Consider the following 25,853-nt stretch of genomic DNA (forward strand, 5'->3'; position numbering starts at 1 on the left):
ATGCCCACATGGACGTTGCTCAGAACATAATGGAGCTGAACTCGCGCGCTCCCATCGGTATGGTGTGTTCAGGGTGTCAGCCAGTCAAGGAATATTTTAGGGAATTGGTTTTAAAAAAATTATTTCAACGGCCCCAGTCGGATCTTTACAAGTTTTCTCTCAGATAAACTTCAGCTGTGCCTACGGGGCATAGGGTGCCTGCTTTTCAGATCCGAGGCAGTTCTGCCCAGTTTAAGCTGGTGATAAGAGACGCCTTGAAGCCTCTGCTGAAACTGCTATAGAATTCACACCTTTGGCTCTACTCAATAGCGAGCGTGGGATGCAGGTCACGTGTGTGGACTCTGGAGGATTGTGCTGTGCAGAACACAGTTGCTTCGCTCTCTTGTGACCCAGACCTCGAGCAGAACAGGCGTCTTTCTTGGGAGGCAGAACCTCTGCGTTCCATGACTGGGCACTGACATAAGTTAACATGAGCCGCCTCCCCATCCGTTGCGCACGTATTTAGTTGTTCGTCCTCCTCGACTGGCCTACACCTCGTAACTTCCGAGCCTAGGCACGCCCCTTGTATACCGTACATTGAAATATATTCTCTTCATTTTATCTAATTTCCTTTTCTGTTATTTAACCGCAGCCCTGGATGCCCAATTAAAAGTCCTAACCGCCCAACCTCCTGTACGTTGTCGTAGTAAGCAGAATCCAACAACCTTCTTCCCCCTCTTCCTGCCCACGTACAGCTGAAGAAGGTATCGGGATTCATCAGACTATGCAACACTCTGCCATTGTGCCAATGTCAATGGACACGTGCCCATTTCAGCCATAGTTGCCCTTGATGTGGAGTTTGGCACGTGCATGGGTTGTCGGCTGCGGAGGTCTATTTTTAGGAGTGTTGGGTGCACTATGCATTCAGACACATCTGTATTCTGCCCAGCATGTTAGTTCCGCCACAGTTCGCCACCTGTCCCGCTTTACCAACCTGCCTAGCCTACGACGTCCGACAGTTGTAATGAGGGGTAGCCACCAAAACGTAAGACGTCTGGAAGTAGTTTCATCCTGGTTTCGCCACGTGTTGAAGACTCTCGCCGCAGAACTCCTCGAACACCCGACGAGTCGTGCAGTTCCCGAATCGCTCGTGCCGAGTCTCTGGGTCATCACAACCTGCCCTCAGTCAAACTCAGATAGATCGCTTGCCTTCCCGTTTCTACACATAGACAGCGTGCTCACCGATGCGACTTGAAAAGTTCGTGTGTCTGAATAGCGGTCACTCAAAGCCAGGTGACGCTGCTTTCGCCTGGACGAATTTATATCGATAGTAGATCGGTGGTCATGATGTTCTGGCTAATCAGTCTATTATCGAACTGTCTGTAGCTATGCGTTAAAGGATAGCGAGGTTTACGATAAGCTCCCCGACAGACTGTTCCATATTCTTTTGCATGCCATCACATTCCATCAGTCCTCGTCACCCCGTTACACCAGTATGATTCTATATGCATTCTTTGAGAGTGGATATCTAGCTGAACGTCCTGCACGGTTCGTAACTCACAAGAAGTTCATCACCGATCTTGATGCGAACCTTAGTGATCACTGTGTGTCTGAATAGATCACATACATCCCATAGAAGGTTGATTTCTGCACTCCTGGACACTCACTTTCTATCTACCTTCTGTTGCTCATGGTGAGTTATCAGCAACTAATATTTTTCTTGTCATAATTTTTCATCAACACTTACAAAGGAGCCTTAGAAACGATTGACATTGCGAAAGTTGTGCTTCATATGATTGTGAGTCCGCAGCTCGTGGTCTTGCGGTAGCGTTCTCGTTTCCCGCGCAGTGGGTTCCGGGTTCGATTCCCGGCGCGATCAGGGATTTTCCGTGCCTCGAGATGATTGGGTGTTGTGTTGTCTTCAACATCCCCATTACGGTCGGAGGAAGGCAATGGCAAACCGCCTGCGCTAGGACCTTGCCTAGTCGGCGGTGCCCGTGTCCCGCATCGTCTCCTAAGCCCCACGGAGTATGGGACCTCATCATCATCATATGATTGTGAGTGTCTCCTTTTCAAACTGTGAATAATTTATTTGTGCTTCCGACAGCGTATTTGAGGCGAACGCAGTAGCCTGCTCCGACCTGCACTTCTGTGAGGGACAACGCACCGATGCTGTATTGGCATGAATCTGTGGCCAGAATTAAGGGCTTACTGGGGCTGAACGTGGCCAATCACGGAATGGACTGTAGGCGTTGCTTCAATTTTTGGAATACGTGTTGACTCAAACTTCGCTTCTTTCTTATGAAACTGATTTAACAGGTGACCAAAGTGGGCATCCTGTCGCATGAATTTCATGTAGTAATTTATCTTCCTTAAATACTATAGTGGAGTCGCAGATGGGTCCGATTCTTGACCGTGAACAACTTCTCGTCTGATGTTGCGGTATAGCCATCTTCCTGGTCATAATTATTGTCTAAAAAATCAAATAAATCAAGCTAAAACTCATTACGTATATTAATCTTGAAGATCGTAGCTAAAATAAAAGTTCTTGAAGTCTGATGGGTGTAACTCAGATAGTTATGTAAATAAATAAATGTTGATGTGAGCTTACTTCTTTTCGATGCTCTGCTGCAGTTGATTCTTCCCGTAAGTTTCCTAAGTAATGATGGGCATGAAAACACCATTATTCTCCAATAATGTGAAATGTCCAAAAGTGTACGCAGATTCAGAACTCTGAATGTTATTTATATCTTGACTCGATGTTTCTTCACACAGTGCAGCTCAAAATGTCACATTGTACTGGACTACTCCTCGCGATTTCTTGAGGACTTACGTACATTCGCTGACATTGTTAATATATTGTAGTATCGTTCATTACGATCAGAGAAATTGTTTAAAAATACAGAAAATGGTATCATTCGTTGGTTACAATTAAAATACATATGTCGTTTCCATGTAAAAATAAGTGAAATGATTGAAATAAACAACGGTAATTACATTTCTGTTAACTGCACTGAAACTACATTATCCCAAATAATCCTACCTTGTTTTCTTCTTCAAATATGACATTTTTTTAGTGTAGACGGAATTTCAATATACAATCCAGTAGCCTAAATAAACACTTCGTTTACATTCGGAATTTAGTTTCGTATTGTGGATTTCAGTAATCGCGAAGTAATTAGATGTTTTTATGTTAAACAATAGTGTAAAAATTGCAAGCACCCCTATCAATGAGTGGAAATACTTTTAGATACTACTTTGACATGAAGTTGTTGAAAATCACACTTACATAATATATGGGTCCTACCTAAGGACACAACTGTTAATCAGGCGATCCAAATTAGCTTCGAAATCATATGAAAAATGGGCTGTTGAGTTTCAACGTGCATGATATCAGAGAAATCGTCTAGGTGTTTGCCTCGTTCAACCAGAAGAGAAGGCAAACCATAAATCTGGGTGTCCACATGGGGATTTGAAAACTGTTTCACCCATGTGCCTTACGAACTGTTCCACCTCACTCGGCTAGCACTATCATGTTTTGAGCGTTATTTCTGACAAAAGGGTACGGTGGGAAATGAAAGAGTGAAGATTTCTGTGTATTGAAGACCATTTGATACAAATTGGTTGTGGTTCACACAAGGATAGGTGGAGTAAAAGAGCACCAATGATGGCATTCTAAAAAAACAACTATAATAAGTAATTTAGCTAGCAATTCTCCTCGAAGGATGTCTTAAAGCGCCATGAGGAATCCGACAAAAGCAAACTGCAGACTGTTGACCGCAGAACTGATAACACCGATTGAGAAATGACGCCACAGTGCCGATGATGCATCTGGATAAGTGAGCGCTTTGCCGCCGATTGAGGATGAATATCAAGGGCCCAGAAATAAAATCATGAACAATATAGATAAGAGAAATTAAGCTGATGAAATCAGAAGAATTATTCACAATACGAGAGGTAATTATAAAGTTCTAATTATCACTTCAAAAAAATAGTTAAGTGATTAATTTTTTGCTATCGGGTTCATGCCTACAGCCATGGTACACACTGAAATACTCGCGCCACAGTATCGTAACACAACATTGTAGAAACGAAGCAAAATGGTTCAGGCCATTGACAGAGCGAAGTTTCGTGTGGTAATTCGTTTTCTGCATGCGAAGAGGAACTACCCAGGCTGAGTTGGCGGAAGTGTACGGCCTAATGCATAAAAATAAAAAGGGTGGTTAGGTGGAACAGGCGTTTCTAGTAGAGTCAAAAGAGTCTGAATGACGAAGAATCGAAGTGTCGGGGCATCTCTCTCTGAAGGACTGGGAATCGCAAGAGAAGTAGAGGCACTGGAACTTGAAGAGGCGATAGTGGGAAAAGTAGAAAATCAGTCACGATTCGCAATTCAACCTCTCGCATTACATTTTGTACATGCAAATATGCCTTCTGGGTTCCGCAACTACTCACATGCAAAAAGCCCGCCGAATGACAGCAGAGTCAGTGGCTTGGAGTGTAACACTTCATAACACTCGCATCTATGAGCCTGAGCAATCATGTGCTGCGTTATCCAGTCAATGAACGTATGTACTCGCTAAGATCTATATCATGAACTACACTGAGCGGAAAAAGTCATGGGACACTTCCTGGCCGGCCGCTGTGACCGAGCGATTCTAGGCTCTTCAGTCCGAAACCGCGCTGCTGCTACGGTCGCAGGTTCGAATCCTGCCTCGGGCATGGATGTCTGTAGTGTCCTTAGGTTGGTTAGGTTTAAGTAGCTCTAAGTCTAGGGGACTGATGACCTCAGATGTTAAGTCCCATAGTGCTTAGAGCCATTTGAACCATTTGCACTTACTGAGAGCATTCCGGGCCTCCTTTTGCTTGCCGTCGTGTAGCAACTCGACGTAGCATGGTCTCAAGAAGTCGTTGTAAGTTCCCTGTAGAAATATTCAGCCGTGCTGCCTCTATAGCCGTCCATAATTGGGAAAGTGTTGACAGTGCAGGATCTTATGCACGAACAGACCTCTGGATTGCGCCCCAGAAATGTTCGATGGGATTCATGTCGGGCAGTCTGGTCGGCCGTATCATTCGCTGGAATTGTCGAGAATGTTTAATACAGTTGTGAACAATTGTGGCCCAGTGACATGGCGCATTGTTGTCCGTAACAGTTCCATCGTTGTTGGAACATGAAGTTCATTAATGGCTGCAAATGGTCTTCAAGTAGCTGAAAATAACCATTTCCAGTAAATGGTGAGTTCAGTTTGACCAGAGGACCCAGTCCATTCGATCTAAACACAGCCCGCACCATTATGGAGCGGTTCACCGGGTTGCACACTGCCTTGTTCACAACTTGGATCCATAACTTCATGGGGGTCTGCGCCACTCTTGAACCCTACCATCAGCTCTTACCAGCCGAAGTCGGGACTTATCTAACCGGCCACAATTTTCCAGTCTAAGGTCCAACCGATATGGTCACGAGCCCAGGAGCAAAAGCAATCGCGTCGGTCGTCTCCTGCCATGGCTCATTAAAGCCAGATTTCGCTGCATGTCTTAACGGACATGGTCGTCGTACGTCCAACATTGATTTCTGGGTTATTTCACACAGCGTTGCTTGTTGTTGGCACTGACTATTCTACTCAAACGCCACTGCTCTCGTTAAGTGGAGGCCATCTGCCACTGTGTTGTGTGCGGTGAAAGATAGTGCCTGTATCTCGTATTCTCGGCACGCTCTTGACACTGTGGATCTAGGACTATTGAATTGTCTAGCGGTTTTCGAAGTGGAACATCCCATGCGTCAAGCTGCAACTGTCATTCCGTGTTGAGAGTCTGTTAATTCTTGTGGTGCGGCCGTAATCACGTCGAAAACTTTTTCGCATGAATCACCTGAATACAAAAGACAGCTCCGTCAATGCAGCGTCCTTCTATACATTGTGTACGCTATTACTGCCATCTTTATATGTGGATATCGCTATCCCATGACTTTTGGCGCTTCGCGTGTACTCCTCATGCCACCTTACGATGTGTGACGGAGGGTATCTATGACAAAGTAACCCTGGCGGCGAAACTATGTTGCATCGCGCTTGGCATGTACGCTCTAGGCAGTAAACTTTCCCATGATCACGTTGCCTATATTGAAGCGTCTGCCGTTCCACTTTAATCCTAACTGTTAAATGACCCATACTAAGGAGAATTGCTCAAGAACCTAAATGAGTCCTTTGGAATGCACTTCTTTTGTGGATGAATTAATTTCCTTAGAATTCATCTGATGAATCAGAGCCTGGCATCTGCTGTTCTATAACTATTTTTATGCAGTCATTCCGCTTAAGGTACTTTCACTGAGGTCTTTTGGTTATATTACCCGTGGTCTAGGGGTAGCGTCTTTGATTCATAATCGGTCCCGGGTTCGATCCCCGCCACTGCCTAAATTTTGATAAATAATCAGCATTGGCGGCCGAAGACTTCCGGCATAAGAAGTCAACCTCATTCTGCCAACGGCCTTGTCAAAGAGGGCGGAGGAGCGGATAGAGGTTCAGGGCACTCTCTTGTCCTAGGGGTGGGAAATTGCCCCTAAAGGCGGAAGAATCAGCAATGATCAACGACATGAGGATGCAGAAGGCAATGGAAACAACTGCATTACAGACACGTAACGCGTATCCACAGAACATGTGGCCTGTATTTGAAGAAGTGTCATGATGATCTCTCCATTGGCAAAAGATTCCGGAATAGTCCCCCATTCGGATCTCCGGGAGGGGACTGCCAAGGGCGAGGTTACCATGAGATAAAGATTGAATAATCAACGAAAGGATAACGTTCTACGAGTCGGGGCGTGGAATGTCAGAAGCTTGAACGTGGTAGGGAAACTAGAAAATCTGAAAAGGGAAATGCAAAGGCTCAATCTAGATATAGTAGGGGTCAGTGAAGTGAAGTGGAAGGAAGACAAGGATTTCTGGTCAGATGAGTATCGGGTAATATCAACAGCAGCAGAAAATGGTATAACAGATGTAGGATTCGTTATGAATAGGAAGGTAGGGCAGAGGTTGTGTTACTGTGAACAGTTGAGTGACCGGGTTGTTCTAAGCAGAATCGACAGCAGACCAACACCGACAACGATAGTTCAGGTATGCATGCCAAAGTCGCAAGCTGAAGATGAACAGATAGAGAAAGAGTATGAGGATATTGAAAGGGTAATGCAGTATGTAAAGGGGGACGAAAATCTAATAGTCATGGGCGACTGGAATGCAGTTGTAGGTGAAGGAGTAGAAGAAAAGGTTACAGGAGAATATGGGCTTGGGGCAAGGAATGAAAGAGGAGAAAGACTAATTGAGTTTTGTAACAAGTTTCAGCTAGTAATAGCGAATACCCTGTTCAAGAATCACAAGAGGAGGAGGTATTCTTGGAAAAGGCCGGGAGATACGGGAAGACTTCAATTAGATTACATCATGGTCAGACAGAGATTCCTAAATCAGATACTGGATTGTAAGGCGTACCCAGGAGCAGATATAGACTCTGATCACAATATAGTAGTGATGAAGAGTAGACTGAAGTTGAAGACATTAGTCAGGAAGAATCAATACGCAAAGAAGTGGGATACGGAAGTACTAAGGAATGACGAGATACGTTTGAAGTTCTCTAACGCTATAGATACAGCAATAAGGAATAGCGCAGTAGGCAGTACAGTTGAAGAGGAATGGACATCTTTAAAAAGGGCCATCACAGAAGTTGGGAAGGAAAACATAGGTACAAAGAAGGTAGCTGCGAAGAAACCATGGGTAACAGAAGAAATACTTCAGTTGACTGATGAAAGGAGGAAGTACAAACATGTTCCGGGAAAATCAGGAATATAGAAATACAAGTCGCTGAGGAATGAAATAAATAGGAAGCGCAGGGAAACTAAGACGAAATGGCTGCAGGAAAAATGTGAAGACATCGAAAAAGATATGATTGTCGGAAGGACAGACTCAGCATACAGGAAAGTCAAAACAACCTTTGGTGACATTAAAAGCAACGGTGGTAACATTAAGAGTGCAACGGGAATTCCACTGTTAAATGCAGAGGAGAGAGCAGATAGGTGGAAAGAATACTTTGTAAGCCTCTATGAGGGTGAAGATTTGTCTGATGTGATTGAAGAAGAAACAGGAGTCGATTTAGAAGAGATAGGGGATCCAGTATTAGAATCGGAATTTAAAAGAGCTTTGGAGGACTTACGGTCAAATAAGGCAGAAGGGATAGATAACATTCCATCAGAATTTCTAAAATCATTGGGGGAAGTGGCAACAAAACGACTATTCACGTTGGTGTGTAGAATTTATGAGTCTGGCGATATACCATCTGACTTTCGGAAAAGCATCATCCACACAATTCCGAAGACGGCAAGAGCTGACAAGTGCGAGAATTATCGCACAATCAGCTTAACAGCTCATGCATCGAAGCTGATTACAAGAATAATATACAGAAGAATGGAAAAGAAAATTGAGAATGCGCTAGGTGATGATCAGTGTGGCTTTAGGAAAAGTAAAGGGACGAGAGAGGCAATTCTGACGTTACGGCTAATAATGGAAGCAAGGCTAAAGAAAAATCAAGACACTTTCATAGGATTTGTCGACCTGGAAAAAGCGTTCAACAATATAAAATGGTGCAAGCTGTTCGAGATTCTGAAAATGTAGGGGTAAGCTATAGGGAGAGACGGGTCATATACAATATGTACAACAACCAACAGGGAATAATAAGAGTGGACGATCAAGAACGAAGTGCTCGTATTAAGAAGGGTGTAAGACAAGGCTGTAGCCTTTCGCCCCTACTCTTCAATCTGTACATCGAGGAAGTAATGATGGAAATAAAAGAAAGGTTCAGGAGTGGAATTAAAATACAAGGTGAAAGGATATCAATGATACGATTCGCTGATGACACTGCTATCCTGAGTGAAAGTGAAGAAGAATTAAATGATCTGCTGAACGGAATGAACATTCTAATGAGTACACAGTATGGTTTGAGAGTAAATCGGAGAAAGACGAAGGTAATGAGAAGTAGTAGAAATGAGAACAGCGAGAAACTTAACATCAGGATTGATGGTCACGAAGTCAATGAAGTTAAGGAATTCTGCTACCTAGGCAGTAAAATAACCAATGACGGACGGAGCAAGGAGGACGTCAAAAGCACACTCGCTATGGTAAAAAAGGCATTTCTGGTCAAGAGAAGTCTACTAATATCAAATACCGGCCTTAATTTGAGGAAGACATTTCTGAGGATGTACGTCTGGAGTACAGCATTGTATGGTAGTGAAACATGGACTGTGGGAAAACCGGAACAGAAGAGAATCGAAGCATTTGAGATGTGGTGCTATAGACGAATGTTGAAAATTAGGTGGACTGATAAGGTAAGGAATGAGGAGGTTCTACGCAGAATCGGAGAGGAAAGGAATATGTGGAAAACACTGATAAGGAGAGGGGACAGGATGATAGGACATCAGCTAAGACATGAGGGAATGACTTCCATGGTACTAGAGGGAGCTGTAGAGGGCAAAAACTGTAGAGGAAGACAGAGATTGGAATACGTCAAGCAAATAATTGAGGACGTAGGTTGCAAGCGCTACTCTGAGATGAAGAGGTTAGCACAGGAAAGGAATTCGTGGCGGGCCGCATCAAACCAGTCAGTAGACTGATGACCAAAAAAAAAAAAAAACCTCTCGAAATGATATAAATTAAATAACATGACCAGTGATGAAAAAATATAGATTATATTGTGTTGGCAGAAGAGCCAACACCGTATTGCTAGAGGAGGCCGAAATGCACGTGTTTTAGCTCACGCAGGCTGGCGTGAGGAGGGAAGAACTATACTGACGTGAGGTCTGGAACATGACAAGGAATTAGAATTCAGAAAGCGGACGTAATTAGTTTGATACTTAACTTTAATCCATTAATGATGAACGTCGCTCTCGACGGTACATGAGTCACAATATTATCTGTTCAGAAGACATAGTAACTGAATATGGCGCCTTGCTAGGTCGTAGCAAATGACGTAGCTGAAGGCTATGCTAAACTGTCGTCTCTGCAAATGAGAGCGTATGTAGACAGTGAACCATCGCTAGCAAAGTCGGCTGTACAACTGGGGCGAGTGCTAGGACGTCTCTCTAGACCTGCCGTGTGGCGGCGCTCGGTCTGCAATCGTTGATAATGGCGATACGCGGGTCCGATGTATACTAACGGACCGCGACCGATTTAAAGGCTACCACCTAGCAAGTGTGGTGTCTGGCGGTGACACCACAGATTAAAAATTGTGAGCGGGAGTCAAACCGTCGCCTCATACGCATGTGTTTCAAAGCTCGAACACTATCGCTTGACCACCATGCACTCTTACGCACAGGTACATCAGTTACGTAATAGACGCGTAAAACTTCTCTTGCAATTTTCTCAATATTACAAGAGTGGTGCACCTTACTACTTACACATGATGTTGTTTTAATGGCCTGCTAAAGATGTACAGAGTTTGAAGTAAATTTGTGATCCCAGCGTCGTGCCCTCCCCTTTTCAGTTATCCGCGAATAAAGCAGAGTGCACAGTTCACAGTTTACTCAGTGTTAATCACTGTCTTTCTCCAGTTCACACGATAAGGTATACATATTAATTAGATGTTTTAACGGTGTCTTTACACACGAAAACCAAAACAACAGCCACATCAAATGTCAGCAATCAGCTCCTCCTCGTCATACTTTACCACTCGCTTATTGATGGTCGAAAACAGGCTCTTATGCCAAAGATACAAACAGTCTCATAGAAACTTTCCGACAGAGGTATTATTTGAATGTATTAACATTTATTGCTAAACATAATGAATAAAACAAAAACCATCAGGAAAACACTATTATAAATGAAAAGCTTTAGTTTGCTTTTGTTCTCCAGAACCAAGAGCCGACGGAAGATTCAGTCAACATGAAAACATTATTTATGAAGACTCCTCAGATCTACTATTACAATCTGCAGGTCTTCCTGAATTTCGCTACAACACGTTGGTGTAAGCCTTCCTACGCTTTATTCTTTGCCATCTTACATAATAATTTTCTGTTCTCCATAATATCTGTAGTTACGTTGTTTCGAAAACCATTGTGACCTGACTGCACTTCACTTTATCCAACACTTTAACAAAATACATCATCAAACATTAACCAAGTTACAGATATTGTCATAATTGGGAAAAATCTTCTTTCGAGGCAGCCTATGGGTAGTCGCGTTCCAAAAAAAACAAAGGCATTGATTAATTGTCTACTGACAATATTCTGAGATGGTACATCAACCGCATTCTGAGCCATTCGATATTTAGCATTGTAGAGTGCTCCTTCCGTTTCGCTATGCAGGGTAATTCACGAAGTTATGCAAATATTTTAATATGTTATTCTATAAGTAAAACTAAAGAAAAAAGTTAATATAAATATAGGTCCGCAAATGTTCAGTTACGGAGTTATGGCTAATAAAAGATTTTGCCTGAAATTTAGCAATTTCGCTAATATGAAGCGATCGCAAAACTGTACAAAGTTAAAGTAAAGCACGGTTTCCATTTATTTTGTTGTTATTGATCTGGTGAATCTAACTAAACATGTTCCAGGCATGTATCTGCAGTAGTTTTCCAGAACATCCAGAGAAGCAAAGATTATTATACAAGTAAATTTATTTACTTTCCATTAAAAATGTAGAAACGTTTATGTCACTGTTGGCAACCTTGACTGAGTTATTTCAGTCGTTTACTAACCTTGAAACGCGTTAGGTTTCTGTATTTTTCAGTGAAAGAACATAATAACAACAATGTATTTAAGTGAAAGCACAAAGTAACTGTTGTAGTTTGTAGATTATTTATGAAATAGGGATATCTTTCAAATTTACGTCAGAAGAAGACGCCGATATGGTGTTTGTTTATGGCACATGTGATGGTAATTCTGCGGCTGCAGTTAACGAATATCGCATACGTTACCCAACTCTGAGGATTCCGAACGCACGAACCGTTAGCGGAGTATTGCGAATGTTACGGGAGACTTCTGCAGATACACGTCTTTTATTAGCCGTAACTCCGTAACTAAACATTTGCGGAGCTATGTTTATATGAACTTTTTTCTTTAGTTTTACTTGTAGAATCATATAAATATATTTGCATATCTTCGTGAATCACGCTGTATGTCATCCATATTTGTCCTACGTGCACACCTTGTAGTTAGCTAAAATATTCTAGTCAACGCTCGTAGATTCATATACGTTCTACCACTACAATCTTAGTTTATAAGACGCGAACCTTGTTACTGTTTTCCATTTCTGAGTGACGGCTAATCACCTTTTAGTCTGGTGATCAGCTAGTCTCTGTCTTGTATCTGCTAAAGTGTTTTAGTTGCCTTTCTTTACCTTTTGGTTATAAATTTTTGGTGCACAATAATTTAACGTTACAGTGTCCGCACACAAGTGTGTGTGTGTGTGTGTGTGTGTGTGTGTGTGTGTGTGTGTGTGTGTGTGTGTATGTGTGTAAGTAAGTGAGTAAGTAATGCACCCAGGAACATTGTCGAACATGAGCGTTTTGGTGGTCCTGGTGTTACGGTGTGGGGAAGCATAATGTTGCACGGGCGTACTGAGCTCCAAATCTTTTAATACGCTACACTCACCGATCAACGTTATCGTGCCGCGGTGCATTCGGCCCTGACTTCATTTTTATGAATTACAATGCGCAATCGCAGCGAACAGAGGAGGTAGAAAGAGAGGATATTCGGCGGATGGACTCGCCCGCTCGTTCGTCAGACATAAAATCCCATCGAGCACGTGTGGGAAGCGGTTGGGAGACGTATCATCCAGCAGTTGTCAACAGCGCTGACTAAAGGATAGAGCGCCCTACCACAAGAACTTCACTCTGTTAAGAACCATCTCCCTCCATTTGTAATACCCAGGACACCAACATAAATCATTAAACTTCAGTGTAATTATTGTTTTTTAATAAAAGTGTCATTTCTGTTCGTCTTACTGCGTTTTTCTTTCAGTTACCTTCTGTACTATACTGCAGCAGTTCCTGTTATGTATGGACTAAGTTTCATCCAGCTATGGTACTTGACAGCGACATCATGCGACTGTTAAACATAAAAAAATGTGCATTAATAATGAATAATTTAGCTGAGACGTCATTTTTTTGCTTTTTTCGTCCAGAGGCGAATTCGAACCGGGGGAAGGGGGAGCGGTCTATGGGGCTTCAACCTGTTATTTCGTAATCTCAAAAGAAAAAATCATTTGCAACATAGCTTTCAGATTTAATAGTCTCAAAAATTTTCCCTCCATTGTAGATGGTATTATAATGCATGAAGAAAACACCTTCGTTTACTTTAGAGACGGCACGGTGATAAAAAAATTATCCATTTCATTACATAAATACGTGCATAATTTGCGTGTTAAAATTATATAAAAATTCTGGCTCTAGTCATTAGCCAACACCCAGAGAAACCCCACGTAGTTCCCTGCGCTGACGATTCTTACCTTTCCTTTTGAAGCGCAATGAACACCAGATACGTCTCCCCATTCTCTGCTGTCGTAGAATGTCGACGGTCAGAATGTTTCTGTAGGAAGACAGTTACTTCTCAACGTCATAGGACGTTGACGGTACAAATTTTAGGAGATGAATAATTCTGGAGAGATGTCCACTGGAGGGTCTTCTCCCCACTGAGGGTACCGCAGATGTATCAAAAGTCGAATAACAAAGATTTCTTTCCAAAGCAGCCTCAGATATATTCACTACCCACTGCCCAATATCACTTCTAATCTGTCAGCTTATACTTGATATGGTTCAAATGGCTCTGAAGCACTATGGGACTTAACTTCTGAGGTCATCAGTCCCCTAGAACTTAGAACTACTTAAACCTAACTAACCTAAGGACATCACACACATCCATGCCCGAGGCAGGATTCGAACCTGATTGTAGCGCCTAGAACCGCTCGCCCACTCCGACCGGCCCGTACTTGATGTACTTGACGATTTCTGCTGAAGGAACCGGTAAGATCTGATCTTTTAATGCAGCTAGCAAGGAAGCAGAATCTATTACAAAACATTTTCGATTTTAGGTACAGCGGAATCATCTAGTGACGAAACAGAAGATTCTCTCGGAAATTAGTCCTAGATTTCAAGGCTTGAAAATGTTCATTATAAAAACCATCAGCTTCATTCCATGTACCCCAACTCATTAGGACAGAGTCAGGCGGCAGCACAAGGGCCGATAGTGTGACACACACTTTCTTGGCGTATGAAATTATTTTTTTTTTTACCTCTTGGCAGCTGCCGTGCACTTTTTTGGCGATATGTTACAGCTCATGGGGCAGACAATCTGGTTAAAGGCGGATAGACTACGCGTAGGAAGTAAGTGCCTTTAGTGTGTAGGTCGTAGCATCCAAATACATACCGAGATCTTTTTCTTCGTGAATTCCCCCAGCCCGCAGCAGTTCGACCGCCAATCACTAAACGAATTGCTGTTAAAGACTTGTGCGTTCCAACACTGTGCAAGAAATCAGTAATGGTTATGAGGGTTTTCTCCATCGCGGTAACCAGCAGTGAGGTTTCCAAACAAAAATTTAAATAGTGTTTCCTTAGCCTCAATCCATCAGGGATCATTTTCCAGCAGTACTTTTCTAGGAGAGATATTCGTTCACTTGAAATTTTGAAATTCGTACCATGGAATGTTGGCAGCAACCATAGTGGAGCACATAAATAAATATGCGTTTGTGGAGTTTGGAGTCTTTTGCATCTGTGCGTCAATAACATTTGCTTCTTAGACGATTGCTGTGCTTTCACATCAGTAACATATACAGGTTGGTCCATTGATAGTGACCGGGTCAAATATCTCACGAAATAAGCATCAAACGAAAAAACTACAAAGAACGAAACTCGTCTAGATTGACGGGGGAAACCAGATGGCGCTATGGTTGGCCCGCTAGATGGCGCTGCCATAGGTCAAGCGGATATCAACTGCGTTTTTTAGATAGGAACCCCCATTTTTCATTACATATTCGTGTAGTACGTAAAGAAATATGAATGTTTTAGTTGGATCACTTTTTTTCGCTTTGTGGTAGATGGCGCTGTAATAGTCACAAACATATGGCTCACAATTTTAGACGAACAGTTGGTAGCAGGTAGTTTTTTTAATATAAATACAGAACGTAGCTACGTTTGAACATTTTATTTCGGTTATTCCAATGTGATTTTATGTAGCATGAAGTTGAAATACCTCTAAACACGTAATGTACTGAAATATGTTAAAATACCTAACAATAAAATGAAGTATCTCAGCGCTGACAATCCGTGAACATATACGCTTCCCACGTGCGTGGAAGCGGATGTAATTCCACAAAAATCCTTGCTCTACTAATGGCAGACATTAACAATGGAAAGCACGTGGAATTACTGTAACATTTGACAATCCAACTCAACAAATTTGAACTGTTATTCTTTTTTTCTTGCTCATGTCACTCATGCTGATACACAAATGCAGTAGCCACGTGTTTATTCGTAACTACAGCTGCCTTAACATCATTGTTGTATTTGTTGAAGAAAGTAAAGAGGCACCTCTTTTTCAGAGGTTCCGGTTCTGCGGAGATCTGGACTGCCCAGATTGGATTCTTGCAGAAATAAATACGTTGGCGCGTATGGTACGTATACTGTAGTTCACAAGTCATTTATATGCATATTGCACTTGACACCTATCATTTTAGAACATTCTTAACTGATCACGTTGTGTGGTCCTCGTCAATTGATAGTCTCTTACATTGACTGGAAATATTTTAAAAAATGGTATCCATTCGAAATATAACCTACGCAGTTCTACGCACAGGCACGTTAGTTATTGTGCATTTTTCTTGTTCCAGACGTCAATTAAAATGAAGCTGCTTTGCCAGCAGGTAGCACGGTCGCTTATAGGAGAGAGCATCGACGTAAGTATCTCCTAGTCTGGATTTTACTTTTTTCCTCTAACCGCTCGTTTTTACACTTTTATGTAGTATAAACTGTAGAAAAAAACGCTACAGGTAGCTTATATTAATGTTTGTATTGTAAAAACAGTCAGTGGATGATTCCTCCGTTGTGCAGTTGGAAGTGAAGTATTAACATGAAAATAAAACCGGTAAATTTTACTAATTTTTTGTAGATGAACTTGAATATGAACAAGATACAGCCAGCGTTTCATGAAGCAAACTGTGTTCATTTGCCGCTAAAACTTAAAATGGTGGTGTTACAGACGTAACTCAGCAAATTGAAGTTGATGCACATGTATTTGAAATTCTCGTAATATCTAAGAGATTCGTCAGTACAGAGAGAACCTTGTATTATTTATATAAAGCACAAGAACAGTAGTCATGAAATTATATCGGACATTAAATAAATTTAGTGAAACTAATAAAAAATAAGACAAGTAAATTTACGGATGTAACGTTTTCTGTTACAGGTGTAACACATTCATTTAACTTATAATGACGGACTGAAATTATATATGAAGGACTGAAATTATGTCTGTGACAGTTGTGTGAACTGAAGTTGAAGGCAGGGGCGGAGAAAGGAAAGGGAAGAAGCTAATTATATCGGCTGCATCAGAACTTTTTGCGAAATCAGCGGTGATGAGTGAAAATGTGTGCTTAACTAGTAGTCGAACCCAGGATCTCCTGCTCACTAGGCATTTGCGTAAACCACTGTGGCATCTGGACACGGTGTTTATCGCAATTGCGTGACTATCTCGGCATGCTCCCTGGCTGACCCACACTCTCACCTAGCGTTGCCTATCCATAGTCCCTTATCCATGTCCTTCATGCTCATTAATCCTGTATTCCCGCTGGAGGTCGAACGTAAATGTGCATCAGCACTGAAGTTCGTAGATTCACGGCCCACCAAGGCAAACCAGTTACATGAATGTGTGGTGTCTGTTCTTTCGGACATGACTGAAAGAACACTCGTTCTTGGGTCATGGGTGAATGGAATTCGACAGTAGGAAAAGGAAGAGAAGGAAACGTAGTAGGTGAATGTAGATTGGGGCTAAGAAATGAAAGAGGAAGCCGCCTGGTAGAATTTTGCACAGAGCATAACTTAATCATAGCTAACACTTGGTTCAAGAATCATGAAAGAAGGTTGTATACATGGAAGAACCCTGGAGATACTAAAAGGTTTCAGATAGATTATATAATGGTAAGACAGAGATTTAGGAACCAGATTTTAAATTGTAAGACATTTCCAGGGGCAGATGTGGACTCTGACCACAATCTATCGGTTATGAACTGTAGAATAAAACTGAAGAAACTGCAGAAAGGTGGGAACTAAAGGAGATGGGACCTGGATAAACTGAAAGAACCAGAGGTTGTACAGAGTTTCAGGGAGAGCATAAGGGAACAATTGACAGGAATGGGGGAAAGAAATACAGTAGATGAAGAATGGGTAGCTTTGAGGAATGAAATAGTGAAGGCAGCAGAGGATCAAGTAGGTAAAAAGACGAGGGCTATTAGAAATCCTCGGGTAACAGAACAGATACTGGACGTCTCAAAAATGAGATCGACAGGAAGTGCTAAATGGCTAAGCAGGGATGGCTAGAGGACAAACGTAAGGATGTAGAGGCTTATCTAATGAGGAGTAAGATAGATACTGCCTACAGGAAAATTAAAGAGACATTTGGAGAAAAGAGAACCACTTGCATGAATATCAAGAGCTCAGATGGAAACCCAGTTCTAAGCAAAGAAGGGAAAGCAGAAAGGTGGAAGGAGTACATAGAGGGTCTATACAGGGGCGATGTTCTTGAGGACAATATTATGGAAATGGGAGGTAGATGAAGATGAAATGGGAGGTATGATACTGCGTGAAGAGTTTGACAGAGCACTGAAAGACCTGAGACGAAACAAGGCCCCAGGAGTAGACAACATTCCATTAGAACCACTGACAGCCTTGGGAGAGCCAGTCCTGACAAAACTCTACCATCTGAGACAGGCAAAATACCCTTAGACTTCAAGAAGAATATAACAGTTCCAATCCCAAAGAAAGCAGGTGTTGACAGATGCGAAAATTTCCGAACTATCAGTATAATAAGTCACAGCTGCAATATACTAACGCGAATTCTTTACAGACGGATGGAAAAACTGGTAGAAGCCGACCTCGGGGAAGATCAGTTTGGATTCCGTAGAAATGTTGGAACACGTGAGGCAATACTGATCCTACGACTTATCTTAGAAGAAAGATTAAGGAAAGACAAACCTACGTTTCTAGCATTTGTAGACTTAGATAAAGCTTTTGACAATGTTGACTGGAATACTCTCTTTCAAATTCTGAAGGTGGCAGGGGTAAATTACAGGTAGCGAAAGGCTATTTACAATTTGTACAGAAACCAGATAGCAGTTATAGGAGTCGAGGGGTATGAAAGGGAAGCAGTGGTTGGGAAGGGAGTGAGACAGCGTTGTAGCCTCTCCCCGATGCTATTCAATCTGTATATTGAGCAAGCAGTAAAGGAAACAAAAGAAAAGTTCGAAGTAGGTATTAAAATCCATGGAGAAGAAATAAAAACTTTGAGGTTTGCCGATGACATTGTAATTTTGTCAGACAGCAAAGGACTTGGAAGAACAGTTGAACGGAATGGACAGTGTCTTGAAAGGAGGATATAAGGTGAACATCAACAAAAGCAAAACGAAGATAATGGAATGTAGTCGAATTAAGTCGGGTGATGCTGAGGGGATTAGATTAGGAAATGAGACATAGTAAAGGAGTTTTGCTATTTGGGGAGCAAAATAACTGATAATGGTCGAAGTAGAGAAGATATAGAATGTAGATTGGCAATGGCAAGGAAAGCGTTTCTGAAAAAGAGAAATTTGTTAACATCGAGTATTGATATAAGTGTCGGGAAGTCGTTTCTGAAAGTATTTGTATGGAGTGTAGCCATGTATGGAAGTGAAACATGAACGATAAATAGTTTAGACAAGAAGAGAATAGAAGCTTTCGAAATGTGGTGCTACAGAAGAATGCTCAAGATTAGATGGGTAGATCACATAACTAATGAGAAGGTATTGAATAGAATTGGGGAGAAGCGGAGTTTGTGGCACAATTTGACTAGAAAAAGGGATCGGTTGGTAGGACATGTTTTGAGGCATCAAGGGATCACCAATTTAGTACTGGAGGGCAGCATGGAGGGTAAAAATCGTAGAGGGAGACCAAGAGATGAATACACTAAGCAGATTCAGAAGGATGTAGGCTGCAGCAAGTACTGGGAGATGAAGAGGCTTGCACAGGATAGAGTAGCATGGAGAGCTGCATCAAACCAGTCTCAGGACTGAAGACCATAACAACAACATAACAAGATATAGAGCATACCGTACCAGGATATGTGTACCAGACAGACAAACCAGTATTTTCCAAAATATCGTGTAAATCATGTAAAGATGATACATGTATGTATAACAAAATTACGTTTACCAATGAACAGTGACAGAACATACAGAAAACTGATAGTCTACTTTTGTGACTCCCACAAGGAAACCTCATGTAGGGCGTGCCATATCAGAATATAGGCAACGTCTTTATTAAAACTTCCAATCATCGAGGATAAAACAGTTAATACAATAAAAGTACAAGTCAACTACCACAGTTAAACTATTTAAATTTTTTCCAAAAACAGCAGGGTTTAAAACCAGTGAACTGTAAACAGCAGCAGCGCCACATCCAGCATATACAGACGAAAGCCGTATGCTGTAGTAACATGTAACTTCACCCATTTTGGACCACATAATAGTATACAAAGAAATCAAAACAGCTAAACCAGAACTTACTGTCCTAAACAGTCCCATTGATACCCTCATCTATCCCAACAATTCCCCCTGCCAGGCCCCACTGCTGAAGACAAAATCTAATTCATGACAGTCATCCTCCAAAATATTCATCCAAGCCAAATCCACATATCCTTTAACAGATTTTGCTCGCTGCCAGCTCCATCTTCCATCCCAACACCTAAGACACCTACTCTCTTAGCCAGGTTCACTTCCTCTTTACCTGCTTCGACACCCTAGTCTAAGCTCCATCTAGTCCTCACCAACACACACCTCTGCAAAATACTGTAGGAGAACATCTGCTCCCTACCCTCCAATAAACGTCTTTTGATGCATACTCTGTCCCAACATAACGTCCTTAGTTTTATTCTTAATTAAATGTTCTAGCAAACCTTTCATACTATCTGAACCTCATCCTGTATCTTCCATCACACAGATAACACCCTTCCCCTGGACAGTGATGGAGTTGCCACAATCCTTGTTTAGCCACAATCCTTATACAATACTCCCACCAAACACCTTATCCTTACCCTCTTTTTCCAAACCGTAACCATTACCTGTGCAACCATCTACATTTGACGTCATTACCACATCCCATACGACTTTCTCACGGGCACGAACCATACCTTTTCAATCTATATTATTGCCACTGACCTCAGCTTCCACAGTAGGTCCCCCACAGAACTCCAGTGGTGGCGTCAGTTTACCGACTCCCTGCAAGGTGACATATTTCCCATCCCACACCACACCCATCTTGAAAGTAACACCACACATGATGTTGTCCAAGCATTTCGCAATCTCCTTGGACGCCTTATTGCAGTATTCCTTGATCCAACTAAAAGTGACCACCTACTTACACTCTTCGCCATCTCCTAGACACGTCATCCCCATTCAGTCCAGTCCCTTCCAATCTCCATCCAAGATTACTCATGCGCCAACTGGAATGCCTGCTGGGAATCCATAGAAACCCAGATTGGAAGCTGCCTCCTGGCCTTCCAATAATCAGACGGTATCCCTCTTACTGCATCCTTCCTGCAGCAGACCTTTTCAGGCGCTATATCCAACCACATTCCTATCAAGACCTTATATTCTCACTGTGACACCCTCCCTGCACAAGACTCACTCCTCCTTCCAGAATCCCATCTCATATATTGCACCTTCCTGCGACTTCATGAGCAGGATAACTCACATTCCACTGGCAAAAATAGAGACACGTCAGGAATGTATTAAATACAAAAAAAAAGCCGGACTGGCGCTAAATGTTCACCAGACACGGGTCTACACTCCCCATAAACTTTTTAAAGTGCTGGAAAGCATTCCATGGACTCACTAACCTCACTACCTGTTCCTGACGACTCTCATTTTGATTACTCTCTGTTCACTACCACCCACAAACATACTGTCTCACCCCTGGCTCCCAGCTTCAACTACTTGCTCAACATACCACAAACAGAATTGAGTACTTGATTATTCGAGGTATGCTGTCACGGGATAGAAGGTCCGCAATTATATAGCACTGAGGATCAGATAGTTTATTTTATCCGTCTCAGTTGCAAATTCAGCTGTAGTGGTTACCGGTTTCAGGCTGCCACGCCCCTTCGTAAACCACACACCTAAAAATTACACAGTGCATGTATTGCAATAATGTGTACAAATAGGATGTATGTCCATATTACAGGTACTCATATGCTTACTGACATACCTTGCAGTAAACCGTATTTCATACAGTATGGTGCCAAAAGGCATGAGCAGTTTGTGTACAGCAATGTACACAGTGAGCAACAAGCACCCTCAAACTGTAAACAATAAAAAAGGAGGCTTTTTATATCACGCAACTGCTTAATTTAGCATACAAACAGTTGTCACCGAAGCGAAATATGGATTGAAGATCCAATTTCAGAGGTGAGGTTTCTTGCTGCAAATAGATGTTTCTGTCAGCATACTCTACCTCTCCAAGAGGAAACGATTATCCATTAAATCTGTTGCATTTCAATAGCTTTAGTCAACTATTGCACTCGTTACAGACTAAAATCTCTAACCTCTCGTTTTCTTATTGCGCATTTATACATGTGAGCATGTGATGGAGAGAGCACTTATCGGCGCGACGAATGGAATACTTTGGGAGATCTCCATCTTGGCGCATACAGAGACCCATAATTATTTTCAGTTGACTAATTTCGCCCAGAAAATAATCCCGTATGATATTATGGAATGAAAGTAAGTATAGGATGTTACCTTTTTTTATTTTTATACAACCTATGATTGACATCATTCACATAGCAAATAGAGATTTGTTTAGACGATTCAGCAGTTTTGTGGTATACTCCTCAAAGTTAAATTTATTATCAAGCTGTAACCCCAATAACTTAACACGGTCAACGTCTTCTCTCTGTTTGTCGTCATATTTTAGGCGTATACTCCCAGGAAACCTTTTACAAGTGCTGAACTACATATAGTATGTTTTTTCAAAGTTTAATGGCAGAATTAACTGAGAACCATTTTTTGATGCCGATGAAAATTTCACTAGTCGACCGATCTAAGGCTATACTTGATTTACTATTTATTGCAATGTTTGTATCATCTGAAAAAAAAAAACATACTAGGAATCTGGTAATGTTATCGATGAAACGTCATTGATATATGCAAGAAAAAGTAAGGGCCTTAAGATGGAATCTTGGGGGCACCACATGTCATTGGTTCCCAATCGGATGATGCCTGATTGCTTAATACGTGTCTCTTTACTATTGACACATTCCTGTTACACCGTAATTTACTTAAAGGGAAATTGTGATTTACGCAACCAAATGTTGCTTTGGTAGTCTCCTTGATGACACTGTCGATAACTCCGTCCACTGGCCGACCTCCGTGTCATCCTCCGCCAACTGCGTCACTGGATGCGATATGGACGGGTGTCGAGTCAGCATGCTCTCCCGACGTTGTCACTTTTCGTAACCTGGAGCGGCTATTACTCGGCTCCTCAGCTGGTATCACGAGGCTGAGTGCACACTGCTCCAGTCTTCCCACCAAGGAAAACTACCTGGCAGTACCGGCATCGAACCCACGTCCTCCACATGGAAGTCTGTCGCGCTGATCGCTCAGCTACAGAGGCGGACACACTGCCGTAAGAACAGAGCTTCATGTAACCATGACGTTTACTTTTCTCTCGAGTGTCGTCAGTATTACTACATGTTAGGGTCAGTTAACAATTAAACTTAGGTTGTTTGCAGATGACGCTGTCGTTTATCGACTAGTAAAGTCATCAGAAGATCAAAACAAATTGCAAAACGTTTTAGAAAAAATATCTGAATGGTGCGAAAATTGGCAGTTGACCCTAAATAACGAAAAGTGTGAGGTCATCCACACGAGTGCTACAAGTTATCCGTTAAACTTCGGTTACCTGATAAATGAATCGAATCTAAAGGACGTAAATTCAACTAAATACCTAGAAATTACAATTACGAATAACCTAAATTCGAAGGAACACATAGAAAATGTTATGGGGAAGGCTAACCAAAGACTGCGTTTTATTGGCAGGACACTTAGAAAATGTAACAGAGCTACTAAGGAGACTGCCTACCCTATGGTTGTCCGTCCTCTTTTAGAATATTGGTGCGCGGTGTGGGATCCTTACCAGATAGAACTGACTGAGTTGGCTCTGAGCACTATGGGACTTAACATCTGAGGTCATCAGTCCCCTAGAACTTAGAACTACTTAAATCTAACTAACCTAAGGACATCACACACATCCATGCCCGAAGTAGGATTCGAACCTGCGTCCGTAGCAGTCGCGCGGTTCCGAACTGAAGCGCCTAGAACCGCTCGACCACCACGGCCGGCACTGACAGAGTATATCGAAAAAGTTCAAAGAAGGGCTACACGTTTTGTATTATCGCGAAATATTGAAGAGTGTCACTGAAATGATACGGGATTTGGGCTGGACATCATTAAAATAAAGGCGGTTTTCGTTGCGACGGAATTCCAATCACCAACTTTCTCCTCTGAATGCGAAAATATTTTGTTGATACAGGGAGAAACGATCACCACGATAAAATATGGGAAATCAGAGCTCGTACGAAAAAATATAGGCTTTCGTTCTTTCCGCGCGCTATGAATTGTAAAGGTGGTTCGATGAACCCCCTGCCAAGCACTTAAATGTAATTTGCAGTGTATCTATGTAGATGTAGTAGAACGCGTTCGGCATTGCTACAAAAGACTTTCTTTTACGTCGTTAATGTATCCTAATTCCTCATTCGATAGTACACAATTTTGTCGCCCCCTATTATTCCAGTATGCTACGTGTATGAGGGGTGATCGGAAAATTTCCAGCCCGACATATTACCGTAATGTCTCGGACAAACACCACCACCTACTTTTATGGTGACCCTTCGTGGGTATGCAAGTCAAATTTCGCGGCCCAAGCTTAGTTAGTTTTGCCCTTGGATGCATTGGATATCGTAGCGTAAGCAAAATTACGAATATCGAGAAAACTAAGAACTGTGATGTGATTGAATATCTTCATTTGAAGGGAATGATGTCCAAGGAAATAGTGGAGGACATGCGGAATACACTTAAGGACTGTGCTCCTTCTTATGCAACAGTGAAAAATTGGGTGTCCGGCTTCAAACGTGGAAGAAACTGCAGTTCACGATACGATTTTGCAGGATCGTCGAACAAAGCTGCAGCACATTGAGACCACGTTTGGAATCTCCCATGGGCGTGCTCATGACATTGTTGTGGATGTTTTGGGAATTGGAAAGTTTCATCTCGGTGGGTCCCGAAAGACTTGAATGCAGCTCAGAGACGGGAGCGTGTGCAGTGCTGTGAGGAAATCGTCCGCCAATTTGAAGCGGACGAAGTAGGCTTTCTCGCAAGGTACGTGACAATGGACGAAACGTGGGTTCACCACTTTGATCCTGAGACAAAACAACAATCTCAGCAATGGAAACATCCTTCATCCCCTATCCCAAAAAAAAAAAAAAATCCCGGGTGCAAAAATCAGCCGGAAAGGTGATGCGGAAGAACAATAATGATGGATTACATGCAAAAGGGCATAACTATCAATGTTTCATACTATTGCACCCTCCTGCGCCGTTTGAGAGAAGAGAGAAAGAAAGAAGGAAAGGCCCAGATATGCAGTCAATGGAACTATAGCTGTGACTGTGGCGCACATTGTGGTAGACAAATGCTCCTTCTGCCGCAGCCAATTTTAATTCTTCATTATTTGAGACAGAAAAAATTTGTAAAAGTTGTTAACAAAATAAAAAATTGCAGTAGTTAATAACAAAAGCATAAGATTTCAATATCACAATATTCTGTTAACATACCTAATGTACTGAGAAAAGACGGAACAAAGGAATTTTTTCATGAGCGGCGACTCTCCGTGAAACCCGCTACAGATGCCAACGCTTCTCGGGAGAGATGCCGCAGCAAAATAATTAACAAAAAAAATGAAGTTTAAGCCGATTTCTTCAACATTTATAAAACTGAGCGTTGTAACATACAACAAGGAAATTATGTGCATACAACAGAGTAGTAACACGAATTGAATCATAATTTACAATATTAATTTACGTGATATTTTAATTTCCTCTTACAGCGTACAAGGTATTAATTTACGTAGATTGTTTTTTGAGGCTTTGTTCTCTAGCATGTTTTGTGAAGTCACTGGTTGCAATTTACAGACTGGATCCAGTCATCTTTTTATGTGGTTAGGAAATAATTTTCCCAACATTCACAGCAGCGGTTGGTTTCTGAATTTATTGTATACTTTCCAGTTCCTGCGATAGTTCTCTTACCTGGTCGTGTCCTGCCTCGTGCAGTGACGGATGATACTGTTTTCAACTTTTCCTTTTGTTTTCTTTCCTTAATTTCGTTTTGCCTTTGTTTTTCACGCTTCTCTGCTTGTAGGATCCGTCAGAAAGTGGTTCGGATTGAGCTTTCGTCTTACGTTTATTTGGGCAGTTTTGGTATCGGGCATATTTTCCGGAGAAGTTTCGTTGATGTCATTTTATCAGGTGACGTACTAGAAGTGGAAGGTTGTGAAGAGTTCTGGGAAGAACCAGCAGGAAAGTGAGGGATCCATAGAACTGGAAGTTGTTGTATTGATGC

General features: G+C 42.0%; 1 protein-coding gene across 1 annotated transcript in view; it reads left to right on the forward strand.

The window, feature by feature from the left end:
- LOC126469864 (COMM domain-containing protein 4) overlaps positions 1-25,853 on the forward strand; it is a 555,575-nt gene that overhangs the window by 490,649 nt on the left and 39,073 nt on the right. The window contains exons 6-7 of the mRNA XM_050097178.1: positions 15,540-15,611; positions 15,828-15,893. Coding sequence (XP_049953135.1) covers positions 15,540-15,611; positions 15,828-15,893 — 138 coding nt within the window. The remainder of the gene's footprint in view (positions 1-15,539; positions 15,612-15,827; positions 15,894-25,853) is intronic.

Source organism: Schistocerca serialis, chromosome 1 (assembly GCF_023864345.2).
Source record: "Schistocerca serialis cubense isolate TAMUIC-IGC-003099 chromosome 1, iqSchSeri2.2, whole genome shotgun sequence".
NCBI lineage: Eukaryota > Metazoa > Arthropoda > Insecta > Orthoptera > Acrididae > Schistocerca > Schistocerca serialis.